This window comes from Sorghum bicolor, chromosome 10 (genome assembly GCF_000003195.3).
Source record: "Sorghum bicolor cultivar BTx623 chromosome 10, Sorghum_bicolor_NCBIv3, whole genome shotgun sequence".
Taxonomy (NCBI): domain Eukaryota; kingdom Viridiplantae; phylum Streptophyta; class Magnoliopsida; order Poales; family Poaceae; genus Sorghum; species Sorghum bicolor.
In genome coordinates this window covers 44,566,750-44,594,344 of record NC_012879.2, presented here as the reverse complement: position 1 = coordinate 44,594,344, position 27,595 = coordinate 44,566,750, and the positions used below count along the sequence as shown (strand labels likewise).

Below are 27,595 nucleotides of genomic sequence, written 5' to 3'. Positions count from 1 at the left end.
TTGGTGGGAAAATGGAAATATGCCTCTTTAAGGCTATTTTAGGCTATCTCCAACCGGCAACAGGAGATCCATTGCAGTGCCCAAATATAAAATGGGTCTCCAACGTAATACATATAGTCTCTAACAAAGTACCTATATAGAAGACTTATTTTGGATGTTAGGAGAGGCACAATCCAAATTTGAGTATCCTCTCTCCTGGAGACCCATTTGTAAAAAGAGTTGTCTTTTGGGTCTTGTTATTGGAGAAGACTCAAAAATGAGCATTGAGCCTTTTGCTTGTAACACTACCCAAAGAACAAATGAGTCTTGTATTTTGGATTGCGGTTGTTAGAGACTACAATTGGGTGGCGGAGGTCAAGCGAGATAGAAGTGCTGAACGGATAGGGTGTGTTGCCTAGTGTCATGAGGTCGCAGTTTTCCAAGGGAAAACGGGGTCCTACAAGGCCAAGACACCTGCGCCATGGACTTCAAAAGAAACCAGTGAAATGCCCTGCAGTATTTCCTGATGGGGAGGGAAGCTCCCAAACTTATCCTTAGGTTGGCTGAGAACCGAGAGGGCATAGGGTGTGCTTGAATTTGAGAGAGGTTGGCCTCGCCTGGCCTAGCCTCACCTCGCCTAGCTAGGAGAGCTAATTTGGCTCTCCTAGCCTAGCAAGCAAAAGCTTGTCCGCACGGAGATCAAGATGAACCAGCAAGACAACCAAACAGTGACTCTATTCTAGTTCCTATCAAGTTTGGTTCACCCAATTCAAAGTTTGGATGACAAGTTAATTTTTTTAGTGTACTGATTGTTCTCATTTTCATGATTGTATTCAAGATGTTTGTACTCTATTTTGAACACCCAAAGACTGTGGGGGAGTTCCCCATAGTGATAAGATGACTGTACTCTTGAAACGAGAATACTGAACGTCTTACAAAACGTAGAAAATCATAATGAAAAACATAAAACACCCATTTGGTTGTAGGTGAGGCGGAGCACCATCGCGGAGTCATTGCACCAACCTATTAGGCGCAGCCCGGGAAGGAGATGAAGGGCATCGGCACGGTGCTAAGCCCTCGCAGAGTGGGGTGATGGCCAGGTAGGATGGGAAAGGGGGTAGGGATATGGGCAACACCCATGCGCCAAAACAGCGCAACGACCGAGCGTGGCATGGTGCCGACCCGTTGGAGTGGGGATGCGTTGACAGAGGAGACATCAAGAGCACGACGAGGCATGGTGGGGTTTTTGTTTTTTCCCTTGCCCTCATAGAGTCGACAAACGAAGGGCTAAGAAGAGAGCGTGCGGACGAGATAACATGAGGGCTACATGCCAGTGCAAAAAATCACAAGGTGAGAGGCTCAAGCGCTCCAACTTCACCACGGTAGTGGTAGACAAGTCCTGATGACTTTTCTAGTAGTATAATATAATAATAAATATAGAGATAGATAGAGATAGAGAAGAGTAGAGATAGAAATATAGAAGATAGAGAGGTAGAGATTGAGATTGAATTAAATATACTAATATTATTTTTGAGTAACAAAAGATATTATAACATTATTAAGAGATAGGAAAGAGAGGGAGGGATTGTCCAACACTCCAAGTCCGTCAATGAGATCTCCATATACCAACATTGTTTGCAATCAGAAGAATCGGGTTAATGATAAATAAATTGTGTGAGATACGCTGATCGGGCGGTCGGCAGCAGCAAACATAAACAATGCAACTCCCTCAAGTAACGAACCAGACAAGGGGAAATGTTGTGCACGGGCCGGATAATCTTCTGACCAAGCGAGTCCAGCAAAACACCAATCGAAATCGACCATAAGTTCATTTATCATTCATTAACCGGTGGCTCTTTCGCCGCTTCGTTCGCAGGGTCCCATCTCCAGCGGCAGCCCCGCCACCGCCTCGCTCCTCCTCGTCCCCTCCCGAACCCGTAATAGGCCGGCGCCACTGGGCCGACGGCATCCGCCGGGCGCTGGGTAGGATGGCGCGCGCCGCTACCCTGCGGAACCTGGTCGGCATTGCGGCGGCGGGCGGGCGCCGCGTGCGCGCCTGCGGCCAGCGGTGGGATGCCGGCTGGCGCGGCTTCCGCGCGGGGGTCTTCAGGGGCGGGGGCAGGGCGGCGCCTCGCGGCTCGTCGGCGTCGACGCCGCGGCAGTCGGGGCCGCTGCGCGGCGCCGCGACCATGGCGGGGAGCAAGGGCTGGGTCACCGGCGGATTCCAGAGGTAGTAAGAAATGGCGCCGATCGGTGGGTTAATGTTGTCTTTTTTTTTAATCAACGCTATCTATGTGTGCCAGGATCATGTTCATGGGTAAACGTTTATCTAATGTATTGTTGTATTCTAGTGATGGATAAGGGTGGTGGTGCCCAAACTTCTCATGTTCGAGATGTTCAAGGAGGAAATTGTTAGTTGGAAATGATTAGCTTGATGATGGGCATTAAGATGCAAATCTAGGATGATGACGTAGAATATTAGTAGCAGACAGGTTTATTTTCTTTTGTCTCAACAAATGTTTAGGCCCTCTTTGTCACACAAGATTATCAAAATGATAGGAACAACACTGGGTTGGACTTATGGAACTTGCAATCTTACAAAAATCCAAAACGTAGGAAAGTTTTGATTGTAACCTTTTTAAGAAACAGCAGAAGAAAACAGTAATTCAGAGGTAGAGAGAGAGAGAGAGAGAAGGGGGGGAGGAATCATAGTCACAAAAGTTCCTGGGTCGACGGGGTCAAAGAATTTGGTACGCTACCCGCGTACCCAGATCGGGGTCGACGAACCCGGGTCGAGGGCTGATGCCTCCGAACCTGTTTTATGTGACTATGGATAAGATACAAAGAAATGTTTCCATGAGATACAACCTCATTTTAGTTTTCCTCCAAATTTTCTATACATTCATGCATCCCATGGGCGTCCATAAAAAATTCATAGGATTCAATAATTTGTTCCAGAGGGACATAGGAAATGTCCCTATTGGATTGGAATCCTTCAAATTACTATCTTTTTTTTTCTTTTGTTGCAAAGGTAGCCGTATCTTACTAATACTTTTTGGTTAGTGGAAGCTTGGAACAGCAAAGCGGTCAATATGTGTTTTTCTTTTTGATGTGGATGACATGATAGATGGATATATCTATTTTTAACTACTGGCATTTAATATTTTGTTTTGGAGTTTTTAGCCTTTAATAGTTACATTATTCTTGCAATACCAACTTTGTCTGCTTTTTTTTCACGGTCGTGAATTTTGATTAATACGGGGAGCAATATCAACTTTGTCTGCTCAATACTCAAATCTACTAAACATTGAGACACCACTCGTACTGATGTAATGTCAATTAACTTTGTTGGCAGCGAGGATGGAAAGCTAACCTGTGGATATTCAAGTTATATAGGGCGGAGGTCTACTATGGAGGACTGTTATGACATTAAGTTAACCACAATTGATGGACAACCAGTTAACCTGTTTGGAGTATTTGATGGTAACATTTTCAGTCTTGCCCTCCTTAGTTTGTGAGTCCTTGTGCAATGTGCATTACATTTACTTTATGCCTTGGTCTATTAGGTCATGGAGGAAACCTTGCTGCTGAATATCTGAAGGAGAATCTGTTAAAAAACCTTATGAAGCATCCTGAGTTCCTGAAAGACACAAAGCTTGCAATAAGTAACGTGTTTTACTTCTGTTTATCAGTGTCTTTTCATCTGTTGAAATCATTTTTTTGCTGCGAACTCATTTATTTTCTGTTACTTTTGCAAACCACAGGCAGAGCATTTCTTGAAACTGATATAGATATCATAGAAACTATATCCAGTTCGTTTAGAGATGATGGGTCAACAGCTTTGGCTGCTGTTCTGATTGGCAATCATCTGTATGTAGCAAACGTTGGTGATTCACGTGCTGTTGCTTCAAAAGGCGGCAAAGGTAAAGTGGCAGCAAGAAAGAAAAGACCAAAACATACAGCATCCACTTTTCTCACGTTTGTAAATTACTATTATTTTTCATTAGGATTTCCTATACATTATACTGGAGCATAAACGATTGAACCAGTACTCTGTTTCACATCCATCATCAATGGTATCTGAGAAAAAAAAATACTTCCATCATCAAGGGGAGTGGTCCTTGTTTCTAACCATGCGAGTAGGGAATATAAACTCTGCTGAACTGAAAATTTATCACTGCACCACTACATTATGTTGCTATTTTGCCTTGATAAGCTTTCATGACCCTGAATCTGTCAATATTAATCGTTCTTTGGTTTATTTGTTATCCGTGAAGAATAGTTTAAATGTACTATTTGTTTTTGTGCTATATAGCTGTCCCATTGTCAGAAGATCACAAACCAAACAGGACAGATGAACGGAAGCGAATTCAGGATGCTGGAGGTGTTGTTAAATGGGATGGTAAACCTTTTAATCCTTAGAATACTCTTGATGTATTTAAGCCCACTTAATTTGGTAAGCCTTTTATTCTTCAGAATCCTCAAAATATTTAGCCTAAACCACAAGCCCTATGATTTAAGCAAGTCAATGTTTCACATTTAGGTTAGTTTAATGGGGTGGCGTCTGATTGCATCAATACATGTTTTCCTGTCTGTCAAATTGTTGAAGGTGCTTTCTAAGTATTAATTGGTTATTGTCATTCATCATTTGATATTAGCACTCCTTCAGATACATGGAGGGTTGGTGGAATTCTAGCAATGTCCCGTGCATTCGGCAATCGTCTACTGAAGCAGTATGTGACAGCAGAACCTGACATTCAGGTATACATTTGAAGTCTAATTAAAACTTTCAATAGTTCTGAACTTTAGTGCTAGCTAGAAAAGACTTGGTGTGGTTGGTCTTAGAACTGGAAATAAAATAGTCTATTTAGAAAGTTAAACGAAAAATAAAAGAACTTTCACTAGCCTGCCCTTTATTCTTTAAGTTTGATATAATGATGCTACCTTTGTATCAATATGTTAATGAACATGAGTGTCGGCGTCCAGACTCGTGGTCTAGACACTAACAAGTATAAGTCTGCGTGACTACCCAAACTTGGATGGTGATGCAAGTGAGACACAGAGGGTTTATACTGGTTCGGGCCAAGAATGCCCTACGTCCAGTGTGATCGGGGGTTCTGTATGACCTTGCACCCAGAGGTGCTTGTAGTAGGGGGTACAAGCAGGTTGCGAGAGAGGGCTAAGTCCCAGGTCTCGACTTAGTGGTGGACAGAGTGCGGGTCGCTGCTCTGTGAAAGAGTGTGGTGGGCGTGTGCATGAACCTTTATTCACCTTGCCCTTGGTCGTGAGCCCTGGCTCCCCTTTTATAGCCTCAAGGGGAGACAGGTATTTACATGAGTAGATTTCTTCTGTTGAATGGTGAAGCCACGGTCCCGACCCTGCTGGAGCAGGTCCATCTCGTCCTTGTGGGATGGCTGACAGTATGGCTGCCTCTGTAGAGGGTTACCGAGCCCTGTAGAAATCGTGGGGGTCGGGTCGGTGGTACTGCTGGTCGTCCTGTTGATAGTGGGAGAAGACAGCGAACAGTGGCGCTGGTTAACCTCTCCCATTCCCTTTCTACTGTGAGGCGGTACGCCACAGTGAAAGAGGTAAGGTCGCACAGTGAAAGAGGTAAGGCTGCAGTGCCTTGGATGGTTGAAACAGTCGCCACCTCGCCCTGCTGCGGTATGGGAGTTACCGCGCCCATCGCGTCGCGGGTATGGGCACCGTATGACGGAAGTCTCGCTGACCTGGTGGAGAGGCGTCCGGCGCCCGAGCCCTGAAGGGGTCGGTCGAGGCGGGTTTTACGCCCGAGGCCTAGGGGTCGGGCGAGGCGGTGTCTGCGTCCGAGGCTCTGAGGGGTCGGGCGAGACGGAACCTGCGTCCGAGACCCTGAGGGGTCGGGCGAGACGGAACCTGCGTCCGAGACCCTGAGGGGTCGGGCGAGACGGATGAGTTGGGGCCCTTACCCCGGTGATTATGGTTAGTATGCTTTGTTTCTTTGTTTTTTATTGCTCTGATTTGGATATCCCTTTCTATGGTACCCAACAATGAGTAAGTATTCATGTTGTTGCAATAACCATAAAAAGTGGGTACTAGTGATATAAGATGAGATGCCCATAGTTTCTCTTGAGAAGAAGTTTGTTTAAGGTTTTCATTGCTGATGTTTTAGTGGTTTTGTGTGGGATGTGGGAAGTGTCAAAGGACTTTATTTGTGGAAAGGAATCTGTTTCTTACTATTTTTTCTTGACAAGGAAATGGGTTTAAGATGAAACAAAGATATTAAAGTCAATTCTTGTCTGGCCAATAAATGATATATTACCAGGCAATAAATGATATTGAAAGAGTACTCATATTGAAACAATGGAGTTTGCAAAATACTTGGGAATCAGGATAACCAACCATGACTGTCATGGTTTCTACCAGTAAATGTTACAATAAAGTGTGAACAGTAAGTTTGCTTCTTTTTGAGCTCGTATCTTGCCCAAAAGGGCAGAAATCTTTTAAGCTGTTGACATAGCTCTACTGGAGTCTGGAAGTAACATTCTGGAGTTTAGGTTACCAAGTTTGAGTCTCATGATAGTACTCCATTTAAATTTCTGATAATGATTATAGTCTATTATTCTTGATGCACTTTCTTGGCATGCACTCAACCATAGTCTTCTAGAAAGGTGGTTTTTTAGAAATCTGATTTCTTTTGTGTTGGATAACATCACTGGAAAGTAATCTTTGGTAGTGTTATACAAAAATGCAGGAAGAAGAGGTCAGCAGTGACTTGGAATATCTGATTCTTGCTACCGATGGGCTTTGGGATGTTGTGAGAAATGAGGTATCTCCTTGAATTCTAACTTAAATGGTCCACTGAGGCAATCTGGTATTTTTTATGTGATTGAGAAGAGAGCATGGCATTAGATATAGCTACTAGTGTGATTTAGGAAGGTTGATCTGTTCTATTCAGTACAATCTTATATATGAACAAAACCTTAATCGCCATTTAAACTGGGCATGCTATCCAATAGACTCTCTTTGTCTCAAACTGACACATGCATGCTGGCATGAGTGCAAAGATTGTTAACCTAATATGGTTTAGGGTCTTATTAGCTCCACCGCTGATCATTGTTTATCATCTTTTGTAAAAAAGGATGCCATTGCCATTCTGAAAGCGGAAGATGGACCTCAGGCTGGAGCCGTGAAGTTGACTGAAATTGCCTACTCCAGGCGCAGCGCAGACAACATCACATGCATCGTTGCACAATTTCACCATGACAAGTAGGAGTCCTATAGGACTCGGACATTATGCCTGGTGGTGGCAAACTTTTGTTTATTAGAACATTATTAGTTGGTTTTACCTGATCTGCCGGTGCTATACTGCTATTAAGGCATGAACCTGAAAGAGATTCGTGCATTCTTTTTTTTTGGCGAGGAAAAGAGGGGCTTTATTTAACTAGGCTGAAAGTTACAATCAATGTTCAAGAGGTCAATGATGCATGCAGACGCTTGCCTCAGCTATGTTGCACAATGAATGTTACGCCTAGCTAAATGAACAAATTCATGGGCAACTTTTGATCTGTAGGAAAATACATTTTAATGATGAGTATATAAATGAAATTTCTTTAGTTCTACGTTTTACCAGCTACTTATTAGGCCCCCTTTGGATCATAGGATATGAATCCTATAGGAATAGGAAAACTATAGGAATATACATGGCATACATCTCTAATCCTTACAGAAGACCTTTGGTTGGACCATAGGGAATTTTCCATGAGGTCATACTTTATGCTTTTTTTCCTATGGAATTGAACTATAGGAGGCCAATCCTATGGAATGCTTCATGTACTTTTCCTATGAACCAAAGAGTAGGAAAGGAAAAATTCCTTTGAGAATCCTATCCTACAAATTTTCTTTGTTTCACCCTTGAACCAAAGGAGCCCTAAATCGTTATGCACTTACTTCACTCAGATTCATCAACTACAACGACGAAAACAACCACAGAGTCTACAAGATAGCTAGAGAACATCTACTAGCTAGCTAGGCTTTTCGTTTTTCATCTTTGTACCGAAATGATTTGAGCATAACTTGCTTCAATCCAGCACATGTGTCCAGATGCCCCTGGCCTTGTTTGGATGCATGTGTTCCAATTCATTCTAATACATGTGAATTGAAATAAATATATGCACGTCCAAATAAGACCTCAAAGAGGCTCTACACTCGGTATCTTAGGAAGGCTTTTCCCTCGCTGCAGCTTCCTGCTGCTAATATATATTACTCCTTATCCAAAAAAAATCATTATGCACCTCTACATTGCTCTTGCTGCGGTTCTGGGATGAGAATATGTTCCGACTTCCTACAGTGATTTGATGCATGGATACAAACTGCTGATTCTTGCCTTTTGTTCTGGCCTTCACGGCTCGGCCCTTTGGCCAGTGGCGGAGCTCGCCTTGTTTAGTTCTATTTTTTTTAAAAAAAAATAGACACTGTAACACTTTTATTTGTATTTAATAAATATTGTTCAATTATGGACTAATTAGACTCAAAATATTCGTCTCACAAATTACAGACAAACTGTATAATTAATTATTATTTTTATTTATATTTAATGCTCTATGCATGTGCCGCAAGATTCGATATGACGGGAAATTAGAATTTTTTGCAATTTTTTTTGAAACTAAACAAGGCCTCCAAGGAGGCCAATTGCTACAATAGACCAATATTTAGCTTAGGGTTACCATGTTATGGCAGCACTGGTGAGCGACAGAGTATGTTGCCACAGTGCCGCCAAGCAGTTGGATGCATTTTTGTGTTGTTTGCGATCAATAGTTTAAGATCATGAAGGCTTGTATTTGATTCTAGCTAGTTCTAGACTTCTAGACGGAGCAGTACGTACCATGTGAAATTGTTGCATGTTTGAACATATGAATCATTTGAATGAGCTAAACTCTTCAGAAATTTTCTTGGGCAAGGGGGGGTCGCCGCCCAGGTTGGCCGATGGGAAACTCCGCCAGTGCCTTTGGCCTGATTTGCAGGGTGTCCGAATTGTTTGAACCTGAACTTTAGCGAATTTCAGTCGAAGCATGTATAGACTCTAGTACCTCTGTTGAAGGATAGTTTGTTTACATCCCGGAGTCCAAAAATAGTTCATATGAATGGCTTAGTTGTGTTATGACGAAATCAGCTTAACAGAAGTGAATAATACTATTTTGGATAACAAATCTGAACTGTAATCCAAGTTCTAAAAAACAACCGTAATCAAAGGTATGACTTCTTCGATTCAATGAGTAAGGACTCGGCCAGTCTCAGCATCTAATGCAACTACCCCAGGACAACTACAAACCAACCAAGGTATGAATATTGGAAAAAGTCTACATCACCCCCTAAACTATGGGGTGGTATCTATTTTACCCCTCGAACTATAAAACAGTCTAATTTATTCCTTGAACTATCAAAAACCGTTCAAATCACCCTTCCGGTGGTTTTTATGGCGGTTTTGCTACAGTAACCATGGTTTTGCTACAATAACTGTGGTTTTGATTTTTCCCCCTATTTATTTTCATATAATCTTTGAAAAATCATAGTAAATCATAAAAAAATTATAAAATAGAAAAAATATTTTTTTTTGGACTCCACATGAGTATATCTACGCAATGAATATATAATATGGTATACTTTAGTACAAATTTTTTCTGTAGCTTTAAATTAGTTAGAAAAATCAAATTTTATCTGTAATTAACTGGAATAATTCATAGCTGCAGCTTCTGTGGTCCAATTGTGGTGAAATTTTTTTGGTGGACTAATTATTCTATGCTTAAACTATAGTAATATTTCATACTTAACGGATCATGTATAACTTAGTTATAGATTTATTTACTATTTAACAAGCATTAACCTGAATAAACTTAGTTATACATGATCCTATGAGTATGAAATATTTACTATAGTTCAAGCATAGAATAATTAGTCCACCATAAAAATTTCACCACAATTGGACCACAGAAGCTGCAACTATGAATTATTCTAATTAATTAGAGATAAAATTTGATTTTTCTAACTAATTTAAAGCTACAGAAAAGGTTTATATTAAAGTATACCATATTATATATTCATTGCGTAGATCTACTCATGTGGAGTCTAACAAAATTAGATTTCCTATTTTATGATTTTTTTTTGTGATTTACTATGATTTTTTAAAGATTCTATGAAAACAAATAGGAAAAAAGAAAAAGTCAAAACCACGGTACTGTAGCAAAACCGCCATCAAAAACCATCCGGGGGGTGATTTGAACGGTTTTGGATAGTTCAGGTGGTAAATTAGACTGTTTCATAGTTCGAGGAGTAAAGTAGACACCATCCCATAGTTCAGAGGGTGATGTAGACTTTTTCCTATGAATATTTCAGTTGCAGGAAACAATCAAATCACAACCCAGGCGTGCAGGCACTACACAAATCTGCTGGAAAAGGTCCTTGGCCCGTTTTCCACACCTACAAGAAGGAACAAGGTGCTATACTGATGCATCAACCCAGCCTGATTCAACATCCACAATACCCAGAGATTGGATTGGTATCTTCATAATCAACACTCAGGCTTCTAGTTCTGGACAAGGGGGCTCTAGCTCCCCTAGGCCATGGCGGAGGGACAGTCGGACAGGGGGTAGGGGGCTCCTGGCTCTGGCGGACGGCGGTCCTGGTCCGGTCCTGCCTTCGAGCTGCCGCGGACCCACGGTCGTGTCTAGGCGAGGCCGCAAGGGCGAGCAGGGGATGCCGGGCAGCCGGGCAGGCCAGTAGGGGACGGTCGCGGTCGGCTCTGGCCCTGGCCGTGTGACTGTGAGGGCAGGGACGAGGCCGCGAGCAAAGGACGACCCACCGACGCCAAGCAAGAGGAGGGAGGCTGGAGGTGGGACCCCGGACTGTGTAGGAGGGAGGCAGGAGCGGAGGCGGAGCGTGTAGCGGCGTCCGACGTGGCCGCGTGGGGCTCGATGTGGTCGGTAGCTGAGCGACTTTTCTGTGCGGCTGTGCTCTAGTCTTCTTCTTAATGGGCTTCTTTCTTAGACCAAATTGAAGAGTTGCTCCTAAAATTTTTGGGCCATGACTAGGTCGTGCCCCTACTGGCCCTAGGCCTGGGCCCACCCCTGATCTTATCAAGAGTGTCCTCTCAAATTAGCACTCCAAAATGTAACCATTAAACTCTGTAATGATTTTAAGACCAGTCTCAATGGGAGTTTTTCATTTGCATTAAATAGGTTGCCACATAGGATTTTTTAATGACATGACTGAGTATTTAAGAAGAGAGAGAAGAAATGAGTTTTGGCACGATTACCAACTCTCTATGAGTCTTGGAATTAAATACCCATAAAACTATGAAATAAAACTCTTCATTGAGAGTGGGTGTTTCATCCAAGTTTCATTTCATTTCACATGATATGGCAGTCTTGGAAACAACATCATGAAACTCTCCACTGAAACAGGCCTAATGGCTTGTTGCTATTAATTAAGGAAGAATGTTTGTTGTAAAAAAACGACTACACATTGAATCTTACGGCATATGAAGTATTAAATATAGATAAAAAGATAACTAATTAAATTATAATTTGTGAAACGAATTTTTTAAACCTAGTTAGTCTATATAATTAGAATAATATTTATCAAATACAAACAAAATTACTATAGTGTCCGTTTTACAATTTTTTTTAACTAAACGAGGCCCTGGTCTAAAACCCCCGGCCCTGAGCCGGGATCCACAAATTCCACCCTGTCATCCTTAAACCCTAAAGCCACCGGCCGGCCGCCATGCGCCGCCACCACCTCTTCGCCATCCTCCGCCGCGCGGTGGCCTCCGCCGCCTCCCAGCGCGGGGAGCCCCTTCCCCAGCTCCACTCGGTCGGGCTCCGAAATGGCGCAGCTGGGCCTTTCTCCCCGTGCTTCTTCTCCTCCCGCGCCCGCTCCTCGGCCGGCGCCGCGAAGAGCCTTGTGGAGGACGAGGCGGAGCTCAGCGACTGGATTAGCGACCTCAAGACTGACTCGTTCCACCTCGGGCTCAGCAGCGGCGACGAAGGCGACGCGCCGTCCACCCGCAGGCCCTCGGTCGGCGCATCCAGGGGCGGCCGAGGTGGGCGGGACTCCAGGGGTTCGTTCCCGAGATCGAGGATGGCCGGCGGTGAGTTCAGTGGCGATAGGCGCGGTGGCTTCGAGCGGAGGGGGAGGGTGATGAGTAGTGACCTGGATGATGATGATGATGATGATGATGATTCGGATTTCGGTTCCTCGAGGGGAAGGCGGGGACGGGGTGAGAGGTCGTCGGGGTTCGTGAGAGGAGGGAGGGGGAATGGGTTTGATGAGGAGGCCACATTTAGGTCTCCTAGGGGGCAGCCAAGCCAGCGTGGGAGGGGTTCAGGTTTGGCAAGGAGGGGAGGGAGGTACAGTGACTTTGACCGAGATGATGGTGATGGTGACACTGGATTTCGGTCTTCAAGGGGAAGACGTGGTGCCAGGGGACAACTGTCTGGATTGTCACATAGAAGAGGAAGGGTGAGTGAGTTAGATGACGATGAGGACAGTGATGATGATTTGGTTGGGTTTGGGGATTGTGATGGAAAACAGCATCATGGTCGTGGGAGAGGGGGAAGGGAAGACACAGTTGGGATGCGACGAGGTCGGGGCAGGAGGGATTTGGGTCTGTCGCGGAAAGGAGGGAGTTACAGTGATTTTGGTGATTGTGATGGTGACATCAGATTAGGATCCTCTAGGGGAAGACGTGACCGTGGCGGAAGGATGTCCGGTCTTTCGCAGAGAAGGGGGAGGGGAAGTGATTTAGATGACGACGAGGATGATGATGCTGGTCCAGATGGGTTTGAGGGTTCTAGTGTAAGGCATCAAGGTGGCAGGAGAGGCAAAATGGCCAATGGATCACATCGAGGTGGGAGGAGCAGTGATATGGATTTTGGTCACCGCCAGCCGAGGGGTGCGAAAAAATTTGACTTCGGCTTGTCAGAGGATGATGATGAGGCGGGGGAAGTGGATGAGGATGATGGGCCATCAGGGTTCGAAGATGATCTTTTTGATGACGAGGTTGTTAAGGAGGATGTTGGACAGATAACAGGTAATAAGTCTGGCTCATCTATGTCAGCCGAAGATGAGCCAGCTAAACATGAAAGTGTACAGGGCAGAAGAAGTACTGGGGGTGGTGATTCTTATCTGAGCAAGAAGAGGTAGCTCTTAACTCTTAGTGATGTGGAATAATATTTATGGTTCTCTTAGGTAGATAGATAGCTTGTTCTTCTTTTCTTGATGCCAATTTGATTATTGATATGCATCAATGAAAATAGGAGAAAAATGTTGGTTCATATTTTTTTAATTGCCAAGTGTACTTCATGATCACTTTCAATTATCTGTAATCTACTTGTGTACTTGTATAATGTTTGACTCATTGGCTGCATTAATTCCATGGCAGCTATCACTAGTACTTTTGTTGAAACCTTCTACTTCTGCTTCCAACTTGGCTGCAACACCTCCCATCCTTTGTGTTGTTTGGTGGGTTTCTGACTTAGTGTAACAGATTCCGGTCCACTTAATGTGGATTGTGGAAGTGTTATTAGAAACCTAAGTATTTCCAGCCAGCAAAAGCCGGTGAATCTGAGGACATTAAGGCTGTCGAGAAACTGTGAGATAGGATCATTCACTATGACTTAGTATAACTGTCATCTCAGTTATGGTTTGCATCTAGCAGCACTGGAATTGGTATTTGAAAATTCACAAACAATGCACATTTTGAATTCAGAGTAACTCCCATCGGTAAGAGCATCTCCAAGAGTCTTTGTAAATCTCACTCTCTAAATCATTATTTAGAGAGTCATTTCCATAAAAATCGTTTTCTATATCTTTTCACTCTCCAACAGCTTTTCTATGTCTCGTGCGCCCTCTAGAGAGCCATTCTTGTCTTCTATTTTTGTCTAGCGAAAAATCCGGAATAGAAGATGGCTATATTTCCATAATCATTTAGGCAAGCTATTGGAGGGTAAATTTTCACCAAAATCTCTATTCCTAGCATTTAGGAAAGATATAGAGGGTCTCTTGGAGTTGAGCAGTGGAGGAATATAGAGATAGATTGCTTTGTTTATATTCCTCAGCAAGATTGTAGGTTAAGTTGCTTAATGATATTGCTCTTGGCATTTAGGCTACTATTGTGAACCCACACCCTTGGTTTCTTTGAACTTCTTAACACAGTTCCTTGATGATTAGTCTTTGTAACATGCTTTGTTTATATTCCTCAGCAAGATTGTAGGTTAAGTTGCTTAATGATATTGCTCTTGGCATTTAGGCTACTATTGTGAACCCACACCCTTGGTTTCTTTGAACTTCTTAACACAGTTCCTTGATGATTAGTCTTTGTAACATAATTTGGAGGACTTGGCAAACTGTTGCTAAAATTTGCCTGATTGATTGATGGTGTGGTTGATGTTGCTACTACAACTTTATTTTAACAGACCATTTTTTTAAATATCTCTGTTGAATTTCTCTGCAGCTTGTAATAAACGGTAGATGGTAACAGCTCATTGAATCTTACTTGGCTTCTCACTGTGCATTGATCAAGTTATATTCATATATATTGGCATTGCATACGCCTATGAGCTATGACTGGCTATGCGTGTAGATAATCTGCTTTTCCCTAAATAATTCAGATTTGTACCAAATGGTATATGCTTCAGTTATAGTCTACAATCTATCATGATATTTTTTTTCTTCATTTCCTGACAGGTTTGACGAATGCCCACTATCTCCCTTGTCACTGAAAGGTGTTAAGGCTGCTGGGTATGAACGGATGACTGCTGTTCAGGAGGCTACTCTTCCTATTATACTTCAAGGTTGATTTCAGTGTTCCTTTTTTATGTTTGCCATTTTTGCATTTATTTTATGATATAACTTTTGTTTAGCAAATATATTGAGGTTCACTGATGCAAAGGACATTGTTTTCCACACATTTCTACTTTCTTGTATTTTCTTGTTTCAGCTCTTTTTACCTTCATTTCGAGTGATCTATAAAATTTCTTTCATGAACTGCACGGGTAAACATGTTGCTTTCATTTTTTTCAATCATCTGTTAGTGAATCATCCATTATTTATATTGAATTTTTGCACCCCTTTGCAAAAGCCAATATAGTGAACATGTTTGGACTTTGTTAGCGATGTCAACAGCTATATGATATTTGGCAAAATATTCAGGCAAACTGCTCCTCCGGTGTAATCATGAAACCCCCCTTGAAACAAATGCCTAGAATATTTTTTTTAAATGATGCACATCCTGACCCTGACATCCATAGCGCATCTATAGATGTGCATTATTGCAAAAGTTTGAATGCAAAGTCGTTTTCTTAAAATTCATATGAAAATGGCACATTTTAGGTTATATGTACTAGATGACAATCACAGGAACTTTGTTTTCTAATGCACATGCACTTGGGTTTTTTATTGTTTTCATATGAATTTTTAGATTGTGTTTGCATCTCAACTTTTGTGACAACATCTCTAGACACGCTGTATGTGCATCATTTCAATTTTTTTAAACACTTCTAGGTATGTGTTCCAAGGGGTTTTCATGATTACAACAAAGGGGTGGTTTGTGCCAAACATTTTGTCTTCAAGGCTTCAACTCATAACCTTGTTATTAGTCTGGAATCCTTAGGTTTAGTTCTGAACCCCAGTTTGATGGAGGTGTGACAGAACTTAGAAGAGACACTAAATTTCTCTTTGTAGTTCTATCTGTATGTTTATGAAATCAGATGTGCATAGATTTTTGTTGTAGGAAAATTGCATAGCTGTTCCTTGAAGTTGAGTAATGTTGCCTTAAAGTTGAAGCAGCCTGAAATTTTGTTACCCATGCAAAGTTCTCTTTGCATCAAGAATTTATCCAGGGCTGAAGATATTGGAGAGGAAGAGTTTCAACAAAATGTAGTTCTCTTTGTCAAATGGTTCAAGAAAAACAATATCCTCACTGTTTTCACGTGACTTCAAAGTAGTATTTTATTGCGAGTCAGGCAATCTGAACTGCATTAATATGTATATATATTTTTTAATTATTAAAGCACGTGATTGTGAAATAATTTTATTTCCACTTGATTTGCATCTTTTCTAGTCTGTTCTCACCTATTAGCACGTCTTCTCTCTATAGGGAAGGATGTACTAGCCAAAGCAAAGACAGGAACTGGAAAAACTGTAGCTTTCTTGGTAAGTACCCTTCTGAAATCTGAACAGTGAATAATATTTTTTTGTTTGACTTTGAATATAATAATGTGCAATTGTTTTACCTTCAGCTACCAGCAATTGAAGTTGTTTCCAAATTACCACCTGTTGATCGTGATCTAAAGAGACCTCCCATCAGTGTTGTTGTAGTGTGCCCTACACGTGAGCTTGCTGATCAGGCTGCTGCAGAAGCTAACAAGCTTCTTAAATTCCATCCATCAATTGGAGTGCAGCTTGTAATAGGCGGCACTCGAATGGCTCTTGAACAGAAGCGCATGCATACTAACCCTTGCCAGGTGATTCAAATTATCTTATTGAATAATCCTGCTAAATCTGTTGTCATTTGTTCTGTGTTCTGACCCAAAAGCTGAATTGTTGAATTACAGATTCTAGTAGCTACTCCTGGAAGGCTCAGGGATCACATGGAGAACACTCCAGGGTTTGCTACAAGGTTGATGGGTGTCAAAGTTCTAATTCTTGATGAAGCTGATCGCTTATTAGATATGGGATTCCGATCAGATATTGAAAAAATAGTGGCTGCACTCCCAAAACAGCGTCAAACACTTCTATTTTCCGCAACAGTTCCGGATGAGGTATCACTGTGGTATACTACTTGTAATTATTTGCTTTGTTTGGTCGGTATGCCATTAGTTTCTACTCTTCATGCTAGGTTCGTCAAGTATGTCATATTGCCATGAAAAGAGATCTTGAATTTGTCAATACTGTTCAAGAAGGAAGTGAGGAAACACACTCTCAGGTATTTACTAGACCAAATATATTTTGATTGCTTCTTATTTTCAAAATCAAAAGTGGTGCTTATGATTACCGTATTCAGGTGAAGCAAATGCATTTAATTGCACCACTGGACAAACAGTTCTCCATCCTATATGGTCTTCTAACTGATCATATTTCTGAAAATGTTGACTACAAGGTAAATTTCAATTGCTATTGTAATCTTTTTGTATTTTCTTTTGTATACATTTTCTATGTATCAACAATGATTGAGGCAACACATGCAGGTGATTGTATTCTGTACAACAGCAAAAGTAACAAGCCTTGTTGCTGAGCTTCTGTCTGAGTTGAAGTTGAATGTACGTGAGATCCACTCCAGAAAACCTCAAAGCTACAGAACTAGGATATCGAAAGAATTTAAGGAGTCAAAGGGTCTCATTCTTGTTAGCTCTGATGTCTCTGCCAGGGGTGTTGATTATCCCAATGTCACACTAGTTGTGCAGGTAAAGAACCTCTTGTACAAATTTCTGGTCATGTTTATTTTGCAGATGGTTCCAGTTATGGGGTTTTCTACTTGCTCTTTATGATTCAAATGAGAAATCATAAAGTCCCTGATGCAGCTCGTAGCTAAGATAGTTGGAAGTCTGAATTTATTATTGGTGTGCTTATCTTTTTGCCTTAACATATTTCTAATTACAAATCGGAGTATTGACTCACCATGATTATCACAGTTGGGGGTGCCAACTGACAGAGAGCAATATATTCATCGACTTGGTAGAACTGGTCGCAGAGGCAATGAGGGGGCAGGAGTCTTACTATTGGCACCATGGGAAGAATATTTCTTGAGGAGCATCAAGGACTTGCCTATTTCAGAGGCAACACAACCATTAATTGATCTGGACACTAAGAAAAAGGTATTTTGAAGCTGTCTCTAAAGTCCACATTACTTTTGGTGTCTGTTGATTTGACATTGGGCTTTTTTGTCTACAATTCTGTGCTTGATTTGACCCATGCAGCCGTAACATACTTAAACAATCAGCTAGCACTTCCAATTCTGTAATTATTTGTCATGTCACATGGACTGGGTTTCATCATTATGATGACTCTCCACTCAAAAGATCTAACAGGTGGGCTAATCTGAGTAGTACAGTTGTATGGATACATGTTCATGTAATCAATTTACTGACAAAAGCTGAAAAGCCAACATTTCCTGAGACATATGCTCAAAGTTCAATGCTGTTGAGGCTATCATTTTGTAGTAATATCTATGGGTGGTAATAGGTCATGGCCCTAATGCTCTTTCATAATCCAGCTCAGACCTTCATCTTTGTTAGGTCACAAACATATACCAATTCAGCCCAGCCCTTTTCAGGCCTGATATTTAAAATTTGTCGGCCAAAATTTTCAGTCCTTATTATTACTAACATCAGTTGTGGTGCTGTGGTCTATTTATGGGGGAACTTTGCTTCCTGAAGGATATGTATATGTAATATGCTACATATTCTTTCACACGATCAACAGTTGACCAATTTCAGGTTAGTCGGACTCTTCGCCAAATGTATGATTTGAATCTGATTTGGGGTAGATAAGTATACTGTAAATGGCAAATAGAAGTTCTGAATGCCATCACTATAGTAATTATATCCGAAATTTGGACGAATGTATTACTTAGTTAAATGATACGCTGACTACCAAGCATCAATCACATTTTGTAAGCTGCTTACCAGTTTCATGATGTTTAGTGAGCAATGTGCGGTCATTTCTTGTGTTCCACAATGGGGATCCTTTAATTTCGTTACTGTGAAAAGCAACATAATTACAGAGCTTTGATGTCCAAAAGCTTTGGCCACGATCACAGTCACAAAAGTTCCTGGTACATAGGTACGAGGAACGTGGTACATGGGACGTGGATTTTAATTTCCCGGTTTGTTAGGGGGTATACTTCTTCGGGAAGATTGGATCGTAGAGTGGAACGTGATCCTGACTAATTGGGACAACATAGGTGGAACATAGCTATAAAACCAGGATCATGATCCTAAAATATTTATGCTGACAAACCTTTTTACACACCATAAAATAATTCATAGGTTTTTTTAGCAGAATAAAATAATTCATAGGTACAAAAATGATTACCAATATAAAAGATTACGAATCCATTGCTTGGACATTTCCTGGACCATATGGGCTGCGGGCTGCCACTGCTAGGCCCATTAACTAATGCGCCTGGGTCTCTAAAAGTCCATATCCGCTGCGTCGCCAGCACACATCCAGCCCCAGTGCCGCTGCGTCGCCAGTTTCCAGCCGCTGACGTTCATCCTTTGGAACCTGCCGTCTTCATCCTCCTTGGTGATCCTGTATGATTTGGAACGTCGTCCCAGCTAATGTCCCAACCGGTGACCTGTCGTTCGTACGGTAACGACCCCGACTCACGATCCAGAACGCTCGTACCGGGGACGTGGAACGCTGCTACGTCCTGTGATCCGTGTGACTGGCCACGATCTGCTTTCTGCTGGTGGAAATGTAGTGCTGCCCCATTCAGCATCTTTGCTCCTTTTCCAGCATCACCTTGTTCTCTGGCAATTGAAGACCTGCCCAGTACTGAACGAGCGAACAACAGGAACAAACAATCTATGTAGGCTGAAGGCCAGAGTTAATCAGAATTACTGGGCCAAAGCTAACTTTATTTCTTGCTTTCTAGAGACCCCAGCAAATTGCTGCAAGCCCTACCATGTGAAAGCCTTTTTCCATTATTTATATAACAATCTGCTGAAAGCCTGAGTTAATCAGAATGACTGGGCCAACCAAACTCTAAATGTATTTGGCTGAAAAACACCCAAGTATAAGTGTTCCACCATTTCTTTCTTCTGAACAAAAGTCACACCTCTCATCACCTGTCCTGTTTCTTTTCAACAAGTTATCTATGGTTAAAATGATACTTTTAAAAATTATCCACATGAAGATCTTGGTTTTAAGGGGACGTGTAGCTTTCCAGTTTTTCTTATCTGGGAGATCAATTCCATTCCTGCACATTGATGCTTATACATTGATTCAACAGAGAAATTTCCATTCTTTTCTATTGGAGTATGTGTATGTAGGCCCATGAGGCCCATGTATGTGACTATATTGCTACCCTTCTAGGGTTAGCCTAATTAACTGAATCAGAAACTCAACATGGTATCAGCAGCCTAGGGTTACCTCCCTGCCCAACCTGGCCGGCGCGATTCCGCCGCCGCCTCTGGCCGGCGCGCTGCCGGCAGCCATGGCCGGCCGGCCTACTCCCCCTATTTCCACTCTTTCCCTCCTCTCCCCACCTCCACCTGGGCGCAAATTGCGCGGAATCCGCAACCCAGACCCGCTGCCGCCGCCTCCAACTCTACCGGCGCCGCTGCCGTCCTGGCCACTGGCGCGGCTGCTGCTCTGGCCGCACGCGCGGGACCGGCGGACGCTGCAGAGGTCGCGGCGCGTGCGGAACCAGCGGATGCGGGTGTAGACGCCGTTGCGGACGCGGCTGCGCCAGCGACTGCACTCGATGCGGGAGCCGCGGACGTCCTGGGTGCTGCCGCCGCCATCGCGGCTGGCCTCAGCATGCCTCTGGACGTGGCTGCCCTGCCAGGGCCGCTGCTCACGGTCGCGGGAACTCTGCCCAAGGGGCCGACCCCTGGCCTGGCCGCAGGCACGAGCGCGGCTGCTCTGCCCGCGGGTGTGAGTGGCACGGCCCCGTTCCCCGCACCACCTCCGCTGCCTGTGACTCATCGTCCTGACTCCACCCTCATCGCCGCTCCCGTCACTGCTCGTGCTGTGCCTGCGGAGGGCCAGGCCCGCGTGCGTGAGACCGCCCTCGCTTGGGAGCGCGAGCGCGATGCGGCCGATGCCTTGGCCTGCCAGATTGCCGAAGCGGAGCAGTTCCTTGGCCTCCCGGCCTCGCCCGACGTCGGGACCACGTCCTCGGGATTGGCTGGTCCCAATGTGCCTCACAGTGGTCATCTTGCATGATCTGGCCGATGCGCTCGTGGAGCAGCTCCACTACCAGGCCGGGGGTATCCAGAACATCCGCCTCCTCGTCTCGGTCGTCCTCGAGCCCGAGTCGCCCTCCTACGCCCACTGGCGGGACTTGGTCCTTCTCACCCTCCGCCGCTACGCCCTCGGCGACCACGTCCTCCTCGACACCGTGGGCGGTCCCGACCCCCTCGTGGCTGCGCCTAGACAGCATCGTCCTCTCCTGGATTCTGGGGACGATCTCCCTGGACCTCCACGACCTCGTCCGCAACACTCCGAGCGCTCGCGGGGCCTGGCTAGCGCTCGAGGGCTAGTTCTTGGGCAACGCAGAAGCCTGGGCTCTGTGGCTCGACGCGAGCTTCCGTACCTTCGTCCAGGGCGACCTCTCCGTCAGCGAGTTCTGCCACCAAGGGCATGGCAGACTCTCTCGGCTGGCCCGTGGAGGACCGTATCTTGGTCCTCAACGTCCTCCGCGGGCTCAGTGACCGCTACGCCTACCTCCGTACGTGGATCACCCGACAGCGGCCCTTCCCCACCTTCCTGCAGGTCCGTGACGACCTTGTCATGGAGGAGCTTACTCAGGGTCTCCAGCTTGGGTTCACCTCCGCGCAGGGGTCCTCGTCCTCCTCGACTGCTCTCGCTGCTACTCCGCCTCGTCTGGCCCCACCACCACAATCGTCACTTCTTGGTCCTCTCCCCAAACGGGCCGAGCGGGGTGGGGGGCCGTGGCGGCCGCCGTCTCCATGGCGGGGGGCGTGGAGCAGGTCGTGGGGGCAACACGGCGCCGCCACCTCCACGGGGTGCACCCTGGCCATCCTTCCACAACCCATGGTCAGGGCGCATCTCCATGTGGCCGTTCCAGGCTCCCGGTGGTGAGCCTCGCCCGCCAGCGGCCATGCTCGCTGGTGCTTCCCTGGGGTTTCCCTCAGTGACACCGTGGGCAGCACCTCCCGCGTCTACGTGGCTCGGGCCTGTCGGTTGGGACCAGGTGGCTTTGGCCAACTCCTTCCGCACCATGGCCCTGACACCACCTGTTGGGCTGGAGTGGGTTGCCGACTCTGGGGCTACTTACCACACCACTCCTAACCCTGATATACTTTCTTCTGTTCACCCTCCGTTTTTCTCTCTTCCTTCGTCCATTATGGTCGCCAATGGGTCGTGTCTTACTGTCACATCTGTGGGTGTCGCCGGCCCCCATGGCTCCTTTCGTCTTCCTGACGTTCTTGTTGCACCTTCTATGGTTCACAACCTTCTTTCAATTCGTCGTTTTACAGCTGACAATTCCTGTTCTGTGGAGTTTGACTCTTCTGGTCTTACTGTGAAGGATTTGGCTTCTCGGCGTCCTCTGCTCCGATGTGATAGCATCATAGTTCCGCTAGGCGCTCGCCTAGGCGCGATTCAGCGCGACTAGGCGGTAGTCGGAGGGTGCTCGCCTCGCCTATGGGGGTAGGCGGACCCCAAGGCGGCGGCAGCTCCGTGGCGGCGCCGGTGGAGGTGGCGCAGCGTCTAGCGGAGCGTGCGCTGGCATGCTGGTGGCGGACGGCGGCGAGCGCGGGCGAGCGCGGCTGGCGGCGGGCGCACAGAGGAGGGGGAGATGCCGGAGATAGAGAGGAACCGGCAGCGGGCGGAGGCGCGGGGTCGGGTGCGGCGCGTGAGGGAGCGCCGTGAGGGAGCAGGGGGTCGCGTGCGGCGCGTGAGAGAGCAGGTGCGGCGCGTCCGCGCGTGAGGGTGAGGGGAATAGGGTCTAGGGTTTGTAGTCTGTGGAAGATGGGCTGGGCCCTTGCCTGTTGGGCTTTTTTACCTATTTAGGCTAGCCTTTCTATCTATTTGGACTCACTATTCAGTTGTTTTTTTTCTCTTTAGAAGGTAATATATGTATTATCAGTGTATATATATATATAAAACGCCTAGCAAAACGCCTAGGAGCGCCTAGGCGCGATTAATCCCGCCTAGGCGCTAGGCTAGGGGTCAGCGCCTAGAATCCGCCTACCGCCTAGCGGAACCTTGGATAGCATGGGTCCCCTTTACACTCTTCGCTTTCCGGCATTTGCCTCGCCTCCTTTGCTTGTTTTGTCAGCTGCCTTCGCCACTACTACTTCCACTACTTGGCACTGGCGCCTCGGCCATCCTGGACGTGATGCCCTAATGCAGCTCAGTCGTAGTTCCGATATTCGATGTACTCGGGCTCACGATGAGCATATGTGTCATGCGTGCCAACTGGGCCATCATGTTCGTCTTCTTTTTCACAGTTCTTATGCGGCCCACATTTTTTACCTTGTACATTGCGACATATGGACATCTCCTGTCATCAGTATTTAGTACTATCTTGTGGTGGTTGATGATTATTCACATTATTCATGGACTTTTCCTTTACGTGCGAAGTCTGATGCTTTCCCCGCGCTCCTCCACTTTTTCGCTTGGGTGCCCACACAGTTCGGCCTCACCGTCAAGGCTGTCCAGTGTGACAATGGTCGGGAGTTTGATAACTCCACCTTCTGTGCCTTCTTTCTCTCTCACGGTGTCCAGTTACGCATGTCTTGCCTGTATACCTTCTCTCAGAACGGCAAAGCTGAGCGTATGATTCGCACCACCAACGACACCGTGCGCACTCTTCTGCTTTAGCCCTTGCTTTCTGCTTGCTTCTGGGCTGAGAGCTTGCACACCTTCACCTACCTCATTAACCGCCTTCCTTCCGCTACCTGCCCAGCTCCCACGCCACACCACGCTCTCTTCGGTACCCCTCCTCGCTACGATCACCTTCGAGTCTTTGGGTGTGCGTGTTACCCGAACACCACCGCCATCGCTCACAAGCTGGCTCCCCGTTCGACTCTCTGTGTCTTTCTTGGGTACTCTTCAGATCACAAGGGGTACCGATGCTACGACCTTAACTCTCGTCGAGTCCTCATCTCTTGCCATGTGGTGTTTGATGAGTCTGTCTTTACATTTTCCACCACCACCACTCCCGCTTCCACCTCGGAGCTTGACCTCTCCTCTGTGTTTCCCACTGACCCGGTGGTCGAGCCACCTTTGCTGGTGTTTCCTGCAGGTACTGCTACGCCATGCCCCAGCTCGCCGGTCGCCCATGACACCCCAGGGCCGATATCTTGCCCGGGCCTCGAGGGGTCACCTTCCGGACCGGTCCCTGCGCACGACACGGGTTTGACTCTGGCCCCACCGGCACGCTTTGCCCAGCCGGTGCGCGTCTACCAGCGACGTGCCCACGACGTGGGTCTCGGACAGGCGACTCTGGCCCCATCGGCATGCTTCGCCCAGCCGACGCGCGTCTACTAGCGATGTGCTTGGCTGGCGCCGCTGCCTCTGTCGGCACCGGTGGCCCCCTCTTCGCCGGGGTCACCTACGGCACCGGCGACGTCTTCCCTGCCGGCGACACCGACACTGCCGCCGAGGCCCCCAGCTACCCGTGTCGCGATGCCAGTGTACCATCCACCGCTTCTTCACCGACACCCACGTCATGTTCACCTTATGGTGACGCGACACGCGGCTAGTACACTGCAGCCTCGGGCTCTTGCGGTGATGCCCGGGGACTCGTAGGTCTCCCCGGTACCCTCTTCCGTCCGCGAGGCCTTGCTGGACCCTCACTGGCGCCGCGTGATGGAAGAGGAGTATGCGGCGCTCCTCGCCAACTAGACGTGGGATCTGGTGCCACGTCCACCGGGCTCCAACATCTTCACCGGCAAGTGGATCTGGACTCACAAGCGTCGGGCTGACGACACTCTTGAGCGGTACAAGGCTCGCTGGGTTCTCCGGGGCTTTACTCAGCGCCCCGGTGTCGACTACGAAGAGACTTTCAGCCCAGTGGTTAAGTCGGCTACCGTCCGCACGGTGCTCTCGCTGGCCCTCACTCGCGGCTGGCCCGTGCATCAGCTGACGTTAAGAATGTCTTCCTGCATGGCGTTCTTGACAATCTACTGCAGCCAGCTGGCGGGGTTTCTTGACTCCTTGTCCCGACATGGTGTGTCGGCTCAACAAGTCTCTCTACGGCCTCAAGCAGGCCCCCCGAGCGTGGAACCATCGGTTTGCTGCTTTCCTGCTGACACCGGGGTTTGTGGAGGCCAAGTCAGATACTTCTTTGTTCATCTATCACCACAACGCTGAGACGGCGTACCTGCTGCTCTATGTTGATGACATTGTCCTCACATCTCCAGTGAGTCCCTCCTTCGCCGGATCATCGCCTCTCTTCAGCAGGAGTTTGCTATGAAGGATCTGGGTGCACTCCATCACTTCCTTGGGGTCACTGTTGAGCCTCATCTTGCTGGGTTACTCCTTCACCAGCGGCAGTACAGTCTTGATATCCTGGAGCGCATTGGGATGACTGACTGCAAGCCTTGCTCCACTCCGGTTGACACACAGGGCAAGCTCTCAGAGGCCGGGGGCACCCCAGTGACCGATCCCACTGCATATCGGAGTCTTGCTGGTGCACTTCGGTACCTCACCTTCACCTGGTCGGACATCAGCTATGCAGTTCAGCAAATATGTCTCCACATGCATGATCCCCGGGAGCCACACCTCACCGCTCTCAAGCGGAACCTTCGCTACCTCCGCGGCACCGTCAACTTCGGCCTCCTCCTTCACCGACGGTTGTCCTCCACCGAGCTCGTCGTCTACACTGACGTCGACTGGGTCGGGTGTCCATACACTCGCTGCTCCACCTCCGGCTACGCCGTCTTCCTCGGCGGCAACCTGGTGTCCTGGTCGTCCAAGCGCCAGCCGGTCGTCTCCCGCTCCAGTGCCGAGGCGGAGTACCGTGCTGTTGCTAACGGCGTGGCTGAGGCTTCCTGGCTCCGACAGCTCCTCGCTGAGCTCCACAGTCCCTCTCCCCGAGCGCACTGGTCTACTGCGACAACGTTAGTGTGGTGTACCTCTCCACCAACCCGGTCTAGCACCAGAGGACCAAGCATGTGGAGATCGATCTACACTTCGTCCGGGATTGGGCCGCCATCAGCGATGTTCGGGTCCTACACATCCCAACCACCTCCCAGTTCGCCGACATCTTCACCAAGGGTCTCCCGTCCTCAACTTTCACCGAGTTCAGCTCCAGCCTCAACATCACTAGTGGCTAGTTGCGTCTGTGGGGGGGCTCGTGTGTACTTCTTTTCTGTCCAGTCTGCAAACTCCGCTGCGCCGGTAGTTCAGACTGCACGGGGGGGGGGGGGGGGGGGGGGTGGTTTGGAGAATGTGTATGTAGGCCCATGAGGCCCATGTATGTGACTATATTGCTACCCTTCTAGGTTAGCCTAATTAACTGAATCAGAAACTAACGTTTTCCTCAACCCATCTGGGTCTTCATCAGCAGACAATTGCTCATTGCCTTCCCTCCCTCCCTCCAACCATCTTCTGAGTATCAGGTTCTTATTGGGAACTGGTATGTAGCCTAGTGGTAGCAAGGTGTGAGCACTAACTGCCCAGGTATGATCCCTGATCGGACCTGGGCGTCTCACCAGGGGATTTATTCCCAAAGTAATCTTGCAGGTCCTGGACATACACGTGAAGCCACAATGGTACTGTGACTTGCCCATCGCTTGCGAAACCTGGTGGGACTTTGTCGATCTCCATCCAAAAGGGCGCGTGGTGTTCTAGCATGCGCACTGGATGTGTTGTGTGTGTGGGCGTGTGGTGCGAATGTTCAAATATTACAGCTGTACCTTAGGAGTCCAGGCTAAACAAAAAGTTACAATTTCTCACAGCCATTTCTGCCACTTAGCAGCTTTGCTCATTACAGCCACAAATAGTTCAGGAAAGCGGTCTAACCAAACGTCAGTTTTTTTCTATTAGCAACCAACAGAGATCTTCCTTTTAAATGCAACTTCATGGAGGTGTGATATGGTTTTTCTTGTAAACTGGTAACCCCAGTAATATGTTTATGCTTCCTATAAAAGTGGTACCAAGGTCTCTAGTCTAAAAATACAACTTCATATCTGGTAACTGCTTTGTTTATAAATATGTATTGTACCTACAAGTCTATTTAGAATAATATCCAAGTCACTGACTTGTGTTACGCTACATTGTGTATTTTGTAATCGTGTGCAGGTCGATAAGGCGCTTGCACATGTGGAGGTTAAAGACAAAGAATCCGCTTATCAGGCGTGGCTTGGTTACTACAATTCAAATAAGTTCATCGGACGTGACAAATACCAGCTTGTATCACTTGCCAATGAGTTCAGTAGAAGTATGGGTCTCAATAACCCTCCTGCAGTGCCTAAGCTTGCCCTCAGGAAGATGGGGCTGAACAACATTCCAGGTCTGAGATCAAAGTAACCTATTGCCATGTATCCATGTCTTGAAGCCCTTTTTGCACATGATCTAACATCTGATAGCACGCTACTCCATACTGACCAGAGTTTTGGAGCTAGTTTCTGCTAATAAGGCTTATTGTACGTTTTATGCTTGCACAAGTGAATGAATTAATAGTATTGTTCTCATTCGTTTGTTCTGTTACTGATCACGATTGCTAAAGATAACCGTGTTTTGCCACAAGTCTTACGTATGTGTTGTTGAACATAGCTAGATAAACGTTTATTTAATGACTAGGCCATGCCCATGTATACAAAGATCATCCATGGCCCAAATATCAACAACTCAAAGCCCAAATGTACAAAGATCCTCAATTGTAATTTGTAATAATTCAAGTCTGGATTTTTTGCGAGCAAGGTATGAACAATAT

General features: G+C 46.3%; 2 protein-coding genes across 2 annotated transcripts; both read left to right on the top strand.

Moving 5' to 3' along the window:
- Positions 1,730-7,578, top strand: LOC8058855 (probable protein phosphatase 2C 56). The gene is made up of 8 exons (XM_021448592.1): positions 1,730-2,209; positions 3,335-3,462; positions 3,546-3,644; positions 3,744-3,902; positions 4,295-4,381; positions 4,649-4,740; positions 6,713-6,787; positions 7,100-7,578. The coding sequence occupies exons 1-8, from the start codon at positions 1,968-1,970 to the stop codon at positions 7,229-7,231; spliced, it is 1,014 nt and encodes a 337-aa protein (XP_021304267.1). The 5' UTR covers positions 1,730-1,967; the 3' UTR covers positions 7,232-7,578.
- On the top strand, positions 11,679-27,408 carry LOC8072629 (DEAD-box ATP-dependent RNA helicase 31). The gene is made up of 10 exons (XM_021449667.1): positions 11,679-13,157; positions 14,704-14,810; positions 16,115-16,170; positions 16,257-16,481; positions 16,572-16,778; positions 16,856-16,942; positions 17,021-17,116; positions 17,205-17,420; positions 17,649-17,831; positions 26,962-27,408. Exons 1-10 carry the CDS (start codon positions 11,740-11,742, stop codon positions 27,187-27,189), a joined length of 2,823 nt encoding a protein of 940 aa, XP_021305342.1. The 5' UTR covers positions 11,679-11,739; the 3' UTR covers positions 27,190-27,408.

Bases quoted from the DNA above. Each gene is read 5' to 3' on its own strand.
- LOC8058855 (XM_021448592.1), top strand. From the start codon at position 1,968: ATGGCGCGCGCCGCTACCCTGCGGAACCTGGTCGGCATTGCGGCGGCG. The intron at 3,645-3,743 runs GTAACGTGTTTT...TGCAAACCACAG, and splicing joins AGACACAAAGCTTGCAATAA to GCAGAGCATTTCTTGAAACT. The intron at 3,903-4,294 runs GTAAAGTGGCAG...TGTGCTATATAG, and splicing joins TGCTTCAAAAGGCGGCAAAG to CTGTCCCATTGTCAGAAGAT.
- LOC8072629 (XM_021449667.1), top strand. From the start codon at position 11,740: ATGCGCCGCCACCACCTCTTCGCCATCCTCCGCCGCGCGGTGGCCTCC. The intron at 16,943-17,020 runs GTATTTACTAGA...TACCGTATTCAG, and splicing joins GTGAGGAAACACACTCTCAG to GTGAAGCAAATGCATTTAAT. The intron at 17,421-17,648 runs GTAAAGAACCTC...TGATTATCACAG, and splicing joins ATGTCACACTAGTTGTGCAG to TTGGGGGTGCCAACTGACAG.